Here is a 12,268-nt window from a genome sequence, read left to right as displayed (position 1 = left end):
TTCCAACTTATAGATAATCTATAAACATATATAAAGATGAGCTGTGATATTGACTTATTTAATTGGCATCTCCCTTTTGTTTTTCAAGTGATGGCCAAAAAATGAGCAAACGAAAAAAGAATTACCCAGACCCACTTTCAATCATCCATAAATACGGTGCCGATGCCCTCAGGTACAAACCCCTGCTCTGCCTTGTGCATATTTGTCATTTCTTATGTAAGCATCTCACATTCTATTAATCATGTTCCTTAGATTTGGTTTATGATTCACTTTTTTAAAAACGTATCTCTGTCATATGGAGAATTACTGGTTGGTGTGGTGTTGACTTTAAACCTGAAGGTGGTTTTCTAAATCTCTAAATCTAGAGGTCTTTCAGAGGATGAGGACCTGTGTTGGATTTTACTGAGTAACACAGGCACTCCCAGGCTACTTGCTGGTGCCCCTGCCTCTCCCTCCCTGTCTTACTGGTGTTAGAATTCTCTTACCTCATTTATTTCAATTTTGCACTTACTCTGAAAATAGCCATATATGGTCTATTTGTGCTAGAGCAAATAAAAAAGTAATATTGAAAAGTTTTTAGAGAAATATGAGCCACTGCTTGAAATAGTCATTGTCATGAACACTGAATGCTCAGGTTAAAAGGAGCAACAGAGGTCTTGTTCAGCATCCTCCTATTATGAACGCAGAGACCGACACCCAGGGGTGTGTGGCCAAGCATGTTCATGGTCTCCATGTTGCCCAGGAGCAGTTAGTGGCATGTCCTACAACCCCCCGTTATCTGTTAGACTCAGCTTGGTGTACCTGACAACTTGGGACTGATAATTCTTTGTGTTGAGGGCTGTCCTATGGGATGTTTAGCAGCATCCCTGGCCTCTGCTCCACGTCCCCTCTGTGCTGGCAGAACACCTGTGGCTGTTTCTAGTGAGTCTCTGGTACCTGCACATGGTGTCCTGCGAGGAGAGCCAGGCTGCTTTGTCCTGGTGCCACTGTACTGCCCAAGGCCTGTGCCAAGATGGACCAGCACAGGGTCCATCCAGCACAAGGGCACGCTTCTAGGCTGGTCCAGTGCCACATTTTGGTGTGCAGTTGCATCTTCCCCTTATAATTTGCTAGGTCTCTTACACAAAATAAGAGCGTTGTCAGTTTTAAATCGACTGTTAGAAGAGTATAATTCCCCACTTCTGCAGAAAAAGTGCTGATTGGTGTTGCCCTGTCAACTTGTCAAGCAATATTTGCTTTACTGTCTGCATTCCTTGGGTGTAATTTTCTCCTCTTCCAGATTATATCTGATTAACTCCCCTGTGGTGAGAGCAGAAAACCTCCGCTTTAAGGAAGAGGGTGTCCGAGATGTCCTGAAGGATGTCCTGCTCCCTTGGTACAACGCCTATCGCTTCTTCATCCAGAACGTCCTGCGGCTACAGAAGGTGAGGGTTGCAGTGCTGTGGGGTGGGGTCTGCCCCGGGGGTGGGGGAGCTGGGTTCGTGCAAGACATTCAGGGGTGAGCTGTGAGGTGGTGTTCCGTGGGAGACTCAGCAGAGTGGGCCCTGTGGGTCGGGGCTCAGCCACTGGGGGGGCCGTAGATGAAGACGCACAGGTGTTGGGGTCCACGCTGGGCTAGGAGCGCAGAGCTGGAGCTTCACCTGGGCGGATGCTCACCTGTGCGGGACACAGAAGCCTTGCCTGTTGAAGAAGAGTTGCCCTGGATATTCATTTGACCAGCCAGATTTGGTGCTGGGGACTTGGTGATAGGGGAACCAGTGAAGCATCAGCTGCTATCAGAGAGTAAGTGCCTAGGATGCTGCAGTTGGGTGATCAGGGAAGGCCGCTTGATGAGTGCATTTGGGCTGAGACTCTGAACTTCTCACTGGGTTGTTGGGATAAAAAAATAGCGATTGTGACGTATGTGCAAGTGCCTCAGAGCAGTTTCTTGCTGGCCTGGGAGACATCTGAGAAGCTGCTTCCCCTGCCCCCACTGACCGCTCTCAAGCCAGCAGGCTTCACTGCACATATGCCTGTTTGTGCTCTCTGGACTCCATCTGGGGTCAGGGCCCAGGTACCACTCATCTTTTTATCTCTAGCACCTTACAGTAGATTTTCTTACAAAATTACTTTTGACTAAATATGTGATATTATTCCTTCCTAAGAAACTAGTTGGAGAGCTGAGCTTTGAGCATCCCATTGCAGCAGGCTGGTCCCTCGCTTCCTGCTGCCTCTGGCTCCTCTCCGTCTGCTAATGACCCCTCCCAAGAAGAGCAGGCATCTTCCCCAGGCCCCTAATGTTGATCCCGTCCTTTTGATCCCACCACCTCTCAGGCCAGCAGTCTTTAAACGGGTCTGCTTTGCAGACCTCTGCTGGTGTGGGGCCCAGGAACACAGGCTGGGCCGAACCACTCATAGCTGGGGCTCATCTGGGCATGGCAGCAAGATGCAGGCTCCACCATCAGGTGCCTAAATCAGGGCTGGAGTCAGTGTGGTCTTTTCCCTGCCAGCCTGGTGGTGGTGCACTTGAGTAGAGATATGGGAAGTGGGCCTTCAGGAACAAGGAGGATTTTGCAAAGGAAAAAGAAGGGGTGGAATAGAGCATTCTAGGTAAGTTGAATAATCAAAGACATTAATTCCTAGTATTCATTTTCAATTTATAAACAGTTGTCCAGTCCTAGCCAGTTTTACTGTCCTTCCTTCCTCAGGTTTAAAGTAATTAACTAAACACTATACTTAACAAGATGTTGAAATATTTCTTAATTCATAATTACTGTTTGCGGCATAGAAATCATTTTTACCTAAATTCTCTTTAGTTCACTCAAAAACATAACTCATTAATTGAGGACTTCATGTTCTAAGTTTAGATCTTATTTAGAAAACATGGCTAAAAATCAGAAATTTAGACTGCCAAGCAGGTCTGGGTTTGTGTGGTAGTTTTTTCAGCTTTGTTTTGCTTGTTTGGCTACTTCTTTCAGTTTAAGTAATTTAAAGAATTCATTTCTCTGCAGTAGTTTCCCCCAAGCATGCAAAATGTTCCAATAATTATTACTTCCTAGGAGGAAGAAATGGAGTTCCTTTACAAAGAGAACATGGTTAAAGAAAGTGCCAACATCACAGACCGGTGGATCCTATCCTTTATGCAGTCACTTGTTGGGTTCTTTGAGACTGAAATGGCAGGTATGTCTCTCTTGGGCCTTCCTCCCAGGAGTAAAAGGACTCTTGTCTTTATAATTGCCATTTTGATATTTAATTATTTTTCTTTATAAACATAGAGGAAATTTTAAGAGATACAGAACAGTAGATAAATGTGTCTTTTAACCTCTCAGATATAATTTTAAGGCTCATTAGTTGTAGAAATGTGTTGTTCCAAGGCTTAGGGGATTGTCTTGGGGGTGTCCAGCGGCCTCACCCCTCCACAGACACCACGTGGGTCCATGGCATCATAGGCTTCAATAGTGGATGCCTGTGAGTTCAGAACCCACCTTCACCAGCTGGTTCTCTGAGGGAGACGTTGCTTAAAGTCTGTGAGCCTCAATTTCTTTCTCCGAAAAATGCCTGGTATGGTTATTATAAGACTCAGATAGAAATCATGTACGTAAAGTAGCCAGCCGATCACAGGTACTCAGTATGCAGTGTTTGTTATTGATGTGTTTTTAATTCATCTTTATGTCTGTTTTGTTAAATAAATAGTCCCTGTTCAGTCTGGAAAAATTGGGGCATACAGAAAAGCAATAATGAAATTGACATTTCCCCACATTTCTGTTACCTAACAACAGCGAATTTGGTTTTAGACGAAGGTTAGAAAAGTAGGTTATGTTGGTTTCCTTGAGGTTGAAGACAAAACAACCATAAATCAAGGTAAGGAATTCCAGAAACTGTTAACCAGGATACCTGAGATGGGTCTGATGAAGTAGGGCAGAAGAGGAAAGATGGCTTCCCTTGTGTACCTTGGTGACATACACCAGCCTCCCCTAGGTCTGCTGTTCAGACACAGCACTCCAGTGGACCTGAGGGGCCAGAGCTTCCCTGTGGTCCCTGCAGGGCTCTGCTGTTCCTCAGTTGGTACATAGCTCTTCGTGGAATAGTTGGTGCCTTTGCACTTGGGATGGTTAGTCCAGGAAATCTGAATCCTGAAGGACTACACCCACCCTATTAAACATACGTAATAAGGATCACATGACTGTCGAGCTGTTGGACACATGCCATAAGTGAGGATGGAAATGAGCGTATGAGGCAGACTTCTGTGCTGGGATCTCACCACACTCCCTGGGACACCTGCTCATCACTGTGTCCACTTTTCCCTCCTGAGTGATGTGAATGAGTGGGAAATAGTGAGGGTTGTTGCCCCAGGACCCTTGCCATCTTTCAGCAGCAGCTGCTGTGGTCTCCTGAGCATGTATACCCCGGCTGGGGCCTGGTCGGCCCGAGGACCAGAGTTTTGGCAGCAGTTGCACACACAGCCTAGGAGTAAGGGCCAGGTGCGAGAGGCCAGGCAATGCCCCCTGAGCCAGTGAGATGGGCTTCAGACCCAGACTGCCCAGGGCAGTTCCCACTCCACCAACTCGTCAGCTTCGTGCCCTCGTCTCCCCATCAACACAGTCCTGAGGACTGAAGAGGCAGCATCCTTGGAGAGTCTGCAGTTACTATTAGTGATCTTACTTTCTAAGAGTTGAAACTTGAACACAGGAAACTGTCTTCCTAGAAGGCGAGAAGTATAGTGAACCCTAGAGATAACTTAGAGAGGCCTTTCTTTGCAGAATAGGCCTCTGGTCACAGAAATTGCCTCTCTAGAAATGTGTGACCAGCAAATGCCTAGGGCTTGGTGCACCAACCCCCTACTTCTGGCCTTTGTGAACTGAGCTTCAGCAGAGAGCAGCTCTGCCCTTGGCAACTCTGACTGCGTTCTCTTAGACCAGGAGCCTCATTAACAGTCACTGAACTCTTCACTAACACACATCGAATTTGTTTATATTTTGGTCTTACTCTCCTTGTCTTTGGTGTTTGTTTTTATGTAACAGTTATCAGTTAAAGGGGGGGGGTGAATGGGAAAATCCTTAAAATAAGTCTTTGCTGCAAACAAGGTTGGCTAGACACCTTTAAGTTCCTGCTTGCCCCGTGAGTTCCTCGGGGGAGCCTTCAGATTTTTCTAATTCTTCAAGGTGTTACCGAGTCCAAACTCGTTCTGCTCGCCGCACAAGCCAATAAATCAAGAGACGAGGTGCTGGGGCAAGGAATAGCAACTTTATTCAGAAAGCCAGCAGACTGAGAGGACAGCAGACTAATGCCCTGGAGAACCATCCTACTCAAGTCAGAATTCACGTTCCTTTTATGCCTAAAAAAAAGGGGGGGGGTGGTCAGTTGCTGCAAACTTCTTGGTGCAGGAATTCTTTGTTCTTGGAGTCATTTGTTCTTGCAGCTGTGAGTGGGGCAGATCATGGTGCCCCTGTGAACCTCCAACAAAACCAATGTTATTTTCCATTCTGCAACTTGTTATCTTTATGTAAGTGCAAAAGTGGTAACATCCTTAAAGGTCAGAGCCCTGAGAATAGGCTCTCCTGTCTATTTCAGGCAAAAGGCAACATTGCTTCACAAAAGGTGCAGAGCCAGCAAGACTGAGCCTGGAAAACAGGGCACAGGGTTAAAGCCAAAGAAACAGATCTAATATGGAGTCAGATTTGTTCTTTTCTATTACAAAGAGTCTCTCCTTCTGCTGCGTACTTTTGCTTTCTTTCCTTGGCTATTTAAACGTTTAGAAATTGTGTTCTGTTTTGTTCACAGCCCGCGCCTGAGTTCCTCAGTGGCAGCACTGCTGACAGTTTGGGCTGGGTGGTTTTCTGCGGTGGGGGCTGGGCTGTGCATGGTAGGCTGTTGAGCAGCATTCCTGGAGTCCTCCCACCAGATGCCAGGAGCGCCCACCTCCCCAGTTTTGATAACCAGCGTATCTCTCTAGACATCGTCAATGTCTCCTGCAGGACAAATTTGCTCTGGTTGAGAAGCCCTGATCTATGCTATGCCTCTTAGCATCTAATTAGAGCTTTTTATGTGTCTGTTAGTTGAGGTCAAGGTAGCAGAGTGGAAGGAAGTCAGGCTTTCGTGGTCCTGCCAACTTGCACGGTTCCAGATAAATGGTGCCTCGTGGAGTTCTGTGGCAGGCAGCCTCGGCCTCTCAGCCATGCAGGTGGGGTTTCCGGTTTTCTCACTGACATGGGAGTTTGTATGTAGCTTACAGCAGGGTTTGTATGCACCCCTAGGCACCTTGACAGCCACGTAGTACGTCCTCAGTGAATGAGTTATTGTTACTGCTTCACTTTGGTACTTCCTGTCTGCTTAGCAGGTATGGCGGCCCTTGGATGATGGCAGGGGCCGCTTGCTCCTTCTTGTACCCAGATGTCTCCTAAGCACCCTGCTAATACGTTCTTGCCGCCTGATTGATTGTCGTACTCTCAGCTTACAGGCTCTATACCGTGGTTCCTCGCCTGGTCAAGTTTGTGGATGTTCTGACTAATTGGTATGTCAGGATGAACCGCAGGCGATTAAAGGTAAGTGTAAGCTGCTGTTAGGAGGAGCAGAAAGTAGAGGAAGTGTGAGAGTTGAGGGAAAATGAGAACAACCAAAAGGAAAAGAAAGAGCGTTTTCAAACGCTCTCACTTTTTAAAGCTATCTTTCTCCTTTTTCATTGTATATTAACTGGATGGGGGACCCGTAAGTTTAAAAGTCATCATGCATATTTTAAAATCATAATTATGGACATTCACATGGGAGGGAAAGTCTCAGGCCAAACAGAACTATACTGAGCAGATGTCTTAAAACCCAGACTAAATTCAGACATATTTTGCAAATGTGGTTAGCTACAGCTGTGATCTCACGAGGGGCCCCTCTCCTCACTTCTCCCTCTAGAGGGACAGTTGTAAATTGACTAGACTCTTCCTTAAGCCTGTTGAAGACTTAGGGTGAGTGAAGCTTGGGTTCTGTCCCCGGGCTTAAGCTGTGCATAAACAACAGTGGTAAAAAACACAGGGAGTGAGGGATGCTCAGATCACAGGCGAGATGGAGATACCCGTTGCCAGTCAGTCCTGCCTTCAGATGTGTCCATAATAAAATCCCATAACAAAGCAGTAACTTTGTTTTTGTTCAAATACATTACACACAACATGCACATGTATGTACACATGTATCTAGAAAGACACACACTAAAATGTTTGTAGTAGTTATCTCTGGGTACCTTAATCATGGTTGAGTTTTCCTGTTGTTTTTTTTAATCTTTGTTTATGTTTTTCCCTACACTGAATTATTTGGTTTTAACAGTTTGGTGTGTGTTTCTTTTTTATTCACTAGGGTGAAAATGGGGTAGAGGATTGTGTTCTGGCCCTGGAAACCTTGTTTAGTGTTCTGCTCTCTCTGTGCAGACTTATGGTAAGATGCGCGGTCCTGTTCTAAAACTAGCCCTGTGCGCTGCTCGTGGTACCCCGTTTCTGCAGTGTCCTCCATCCGTATCTATTCTGTATTCATTCCACCAGAAAAAGAAATACAAGTTCTAAAACACCTTTAATCTCCAGTTTCTTTTCCGAAATCTTGTTAGCTTGTATGTTCAAGTAAGGGCTGAAACGCGTTAGTTTTAAAAGCTGGATTCTTTCTTTTCACCCCTGGCTGTACATTTCCGGCCAGGGTCTCTGCACCTAGACTCAAGAGCTGCATCCCTCACCTTAGTGTGGATTCCTGTAGCTGCCTGTGAGCGCAGGAAAGTTCCTAAACTTTCAGTTAATTGAGATATTAATTAAATGACACACAAGTAAAAATTCCAGTTTTATTTTCCTGTATCTTATTTCTGCCACTCTAGTTGAATGTTGTAAGCCTTCTATTTGTTCCCTAAACATACATGGAATGAGAACCTGCTTCGTGCCAGGTTCTGGACCTGGTGCCTCATGTCTGACTTCATTCTCCTTCATCCTGTGAAACGGGTGGTGTCTCCCAGTGCACGGACGACGTTTGTGAGGTTTAGGGACGTTCGTCCCTCTGTGTACTAACGTGACGGGCGCACAGTCAGTGGCTCCTGTCTGTATTACAAAACCCCCGGGCATCCTCCAGGGTGTTTTGAGCGCCTCGGCTGTAGTCCTGGTCCCATGATTCATGGGTGTTCATCTCACCAAGTTAAAAATAAGGTCGTTCCTTTTTCATAGGGTGTGTTTAGTAACCTCATGTCCACTTCTGTGCATATTCCTTTGTCATTTCTCTAAAATGTTTAGTTACTAGTTTTCACTCTGAAATCAGTCAATGATGGCTGCATGTGAATAACTGGTGTCTTCTTTCCTTATACAGGCCCCCTATACCCCTTTTCTTACTGAATTGATGTACCAGAATCTAAAGCTGCTGATTGACCCTGTTTCTGTCCGGGACAAGGACACATTGAGTATCCACTACCTCATGCTGCCCCCTGTTAGGTAAGAATCAGACACACGTGAGCCTCGCCGGGGCCCCGGGAGGGAGAGCTGCCAGAGGCGCACTGACATGGGGGCCCCAGCTCCCTGCCGCAGCCCTGCCCTGCCTCCCTCCTGAGCTGCTGCTTGGGCTCCAGAGTGGGTGGGAGGGATGCTCAGTGCGGAATCCCCTGTCGAGCTATGCCAGGTGGGCTGTGCGTAGGCCTGCTGGGGTCGCCTTGGGGAGCTGCCGGGCACTAAGCAGCAGGCTGAAGCTTGCTGCCTGCTTCTCACCGTGTGCCCCCAAGGCAGGCACGTGCCTCCCTCCTCCCTGGGAAGCCTAGCCTGTCCCTCTTCCTCATTTAAGCATGCCTATTCTTTGGGATTTTTCTCCTTTTAAATCTAATCTCTCACTTCCCTACCTCTACCAATCAGAGAGGAGCTGATTGACAAGAAAACCGAGAGTGCAGTGTCTAGAATGCAGTCTGTGATTGAACTTGGGCGAGTGATTCGAGACCGCAAAACTATTCCGATAAAGGTTTGAGGTTTTATTTCTATTTTACATTGCACAGACCTAAACAATTATGTGTTTGGAGTATTTTATTATAAAGAGCTTCCCTTAATGGCATAAATTTCTTTTCTGCAGTAAGGGTGTGAATGACAGTGCTAGTTAAGCCAGTTTAGTCTAGAGTTTGAGATTGCAGTTTAGCGGACTGGCTGCTTAGTGAACTTTCCCTTCCCTTTTCCTTCCAGTATCCTTTGAAAGAAATTGTAGTTATCCATCAGGACCCGGAAGCTCTTAATGAAATTAAGTCTCTGGAGAAGTATATCATTGAGGTAAGACAGTTGATTTGTGTGATTTGGTCCAGACTTCTTTCCTTAGGAAAGAAAATGCACTATTTTGATTAGTGTTCTTCCAACTTTGAGTGTATAATTTGTCTTTTTCCTTCTGTGTATCAATATATACATAAATTTTACCATCCATGAAATTTACGCTTTGCTTAGAACGATCGTAAGTTTTTACAGTGTAATTATAATTCTTTAACAATGATTTCAAGATCCATGATTTTTCATCTTCATGGGGTCATTTATCCCTTTATCCACTAATCTTTCCCAAAGTACTTTTTGACAATTAACAACAAAAAAATTTTGTTTCTTCAAATTATACAAATAACAAGTCAACACACACTGGTTGTAAACATTTCAGGCACCGGCAAAAGTACAAGGTGAGTCTCTTCTCGCCCCAGCCGCTCCCTGGAGTCTCGTCACCCCCTCGTAGGGGTGTTTGGTAGGGCGTCTCCGGCTGGGTTGTTCCCACACACAGCTGTACATACATGTACACACACCACTGGCTTTATTTGTGAATAGTGAAGATTGTGTAGTTTTTAACTTATTTTTTCTCTTTGTAGTATTTCTTAAACAGTATCCCGTGTCAAAACATAGAAATCTCTTCTATTCTTTTTAATAGCTGCATAGCATTCACTTTCTGGCTGCATCGTAATTATTTAACTACTCTCCTGTTGTTGGAAATTTAGATTTCTGATTACAAACGAAACAGGTGTGTGTGCGCACGTGTGCGTAGAGATCAGAGTATGGATGTCGAATAGGTTCCTAAAAGTGGAGTCAGAAGTTTAAACTGTCATGTTAGTTGTCCTCCCAAAAAGGCTTTATTCTGTGATGTTTTAAAAACAAATATATTTTTAATTTCATCTTTATTTAATAGGTAATATTTAAATCTTTATCATAGAAAATAATTTCTATATTTGATTTTGAATTGGCTTGAGAATTCCAGACAAATTAGAAACTAAAGAATTTATAACTCTTTTGAAACTGAAAGTTTATAACTAAAGAGTTTAAAATTCTGTAATCAATGCTTAAGATATGGATAAAGATAGAATATACTTGGATAGAATATCTTAATCACTGTGAGATCAAATAATATAGTTGTGTATAGTGGCAAAACTAGAAATTTCCTGATAATTTGCTTTAATTGACTTTAATTGACTGTTCCTTGATTATCTTATTTTTATATTTTGTACTGTGTGGTCACCGTTTCCTGCTATGTTAGTAATCCGTAGCTAACTAGCATGATGGAGGCATGAAATGTTATAGTTAACTGATTCTTCTGGTTAATTGATAGTTGACTTGGTGGTGCTTTGAAATTGCTTGAGCAGAGGTTACCCCTAAGACATGAAGTTCATATTTCTGATTCTAGAGTCCTTGTTAGTTGAGTTAGGCTCAACTTACTTGATCAATCTGGACAAGGTTTTTCTCATCCCATACAATTCAGTGGTTATTAGTATTATTTATAGAGTTGTGCAGCTGTCACCAGTTTTATAGCATTTCCGTCACCCCCAGAAGAAACCCAGTATCCATTAGCATTCATGTGTCATTTTCTCCTCAAGATCCTACCATCCTCTGGCAAACACAAATCTGTTTTCTGTCTCTGGATATGCCTACTCTGGACATTTTCTGTTAATGGAATCATACAATACACGGTCTTTTGTGTCTGATTTCTATGATTTAGCACCAAGGGTCATTCATGTATGAGTGCTTCGATCTTTTGTCTTGCTACATAATAGTCCATTGTATGGATATACCACATTTTTTGGTCCCTTCACAGTTGATCGGTATTTGGGCTGTTCCCACTTTTTGGTTACTATGAATAATGTTGCTGTGACTCTGTGTGTGCAAGTTTTTGTGGACATGTTTCCATTTCTTTCATTTTTATTTCATCTTGTCTACCAACTATAGGAATTGAATGTTCGGAAAGTTACGCTGTCTACAGATAAAAACAAGTATGGCATTCGCCTTAGGGCGGAACCGGATCACATGGTCTTAGGGAAGCGTCTGAAGGGAGCCTTCAAGATGGTGATGACGTCCATCAAGCAGCTGAGCAGTGAGGAGCTGGAGCGGTTCCAGGAGAGTGGTGGGTATCTGCTTCCCTGAGGGCACCTTTCGCGGCCTCAGCTGGGTGGGTGTCTCATACTTAGGCTCCTCTTTGACTTTTACTGTCACAGCCTTTTCTTAAATAAAAGTATTTATTATGAATAATTCTGATAACTTATTAAAAAGTAAAGAAGAGAATAAAAATGACCCGTAACCCATCACCCATCCATTTAACATAGATTGAGTGCCCACTCTCCAGTGTTTGATGTGTTAGGTGCTGGAGTCCTAGTAAGAGTCCAGTTTATTTCATTCCAGTTACGTATATAGTTACATACAATTACGGCCTTACGAAATAGAGATGATGCTGAAATTTTAAATTTCACACTTTTCACTCATGTTTTTAAATTGTACGTTATTTTATTTTTATTTATTTTTTTATTTTGCATTTTCACTTTACATTATAAACATTTCTGTGTGTTACTAGTCTCTAAAATGCTATTTAAGTAACTGCTGCAGAAATGTTCCTTCCTGTGCACACCTGATAATGTTTTTAACTAGCCTTTTATTGTTGGTGTTTTTAAGTTGTTTCCGTTCTTTTGAATTGTATAAATAATACTTCAGTGAATATTTTCACATGTAAATGTTTTATGGAATTAAGTCCTTTTGACTAGATTCCCAGATAGAAATTACTGACTCAGATAGTGGACCTTAGGTTATCATTGAATTCTACAAATGCTATTGTGGGCCTAGAAAATCTACCCTAGTAAGAGAGAGAGCAGAGCCCCCTGAGGTTCATTACCAGCCAGTGGTGTAGAATGTTACTGCATCAGATGCTGCTTGTGGAGAAAAGGTGACTTTTAGAGGTGCCAGAATGAAGACTAGAAGATATTCAAAAGAAAAAATTTGTTATAATTTTAATTTAAATTAATTTAAATTTTAAAAGACTTAAAAAGTATTTTTAGATAAAGGGATTTAGCACTGAG

At 43.5% G+C, this 12,268-nt stretch overlaps 1 protein-coding gene across 2 annotated transcripts in view; it reads left to right on the top strand.

Moving 5' to 3' along the window:
• IARS1 (isoleucyl-tRNA synthetase 1) overlaps window positions 1-12,268 on the top strand; it is a 68,360-nt gene that overhangs the window by 33,414 nt on the left and 22,678 nt on the right. For both annotated transcript variants that reach the window (XM_010967490.3, XM_074362988.1), the window contains exons 18-26: window positions 89-172; window positions 1,280-1,424; window positions 3,039-3,159; window positions 6,430-6,521; window positions 7,318-7,395; window positions 8,299-8,420; window positions 8,832-8,934; window positions 9,150-9,233; window positions 11,151-11,325. In XM_010967490.3, coding sequence (XP_010965792.3) covers window positions 89-172; window positions 1,280-1,424; window positions 3,039-3,159; window positions 6,430-6,521; window positions 7,318-7,395; window positions 8,299-8,420; window positions 8,832-8,934; window positions 9,150-9,233; window positions 11,151-11,325 — 1,004 coding nt within the window. The remainder of the gene's footprint in view (window positions 1-88; window positions 173-1,279; window positions 1,425-3,038; window positions 3,160-6,429; window positions 6,522-7,317; window positions 7,396-8,298; window positions 8,421-8,831; window positions 8,935-9,149; window positions 9,234-11,150; window positions 11,326-12,268) is intronic.

The sequence above is a fragment of the Camelus bactrianus genome, chromosome 4 (genome assembly GCF_048773025.1).
Source record: "Camelus bactrianus isolate YW-2024 breed Bactrian camel chromosome 4, ASM4877302v1, whole genome shotgun sequence".
Taxonomy (NCBI): Eukaryota; Metazoa; Chordata; class Mammalia; order Artiodactyla; family Camelidae; genus Camelus; species Camelus bactrianus.
The sequence above is the reverse complement of the archived record's forward strand: the minus strand, read 5'-3'. Positions and strand labels throughout refer to the sequence as shown.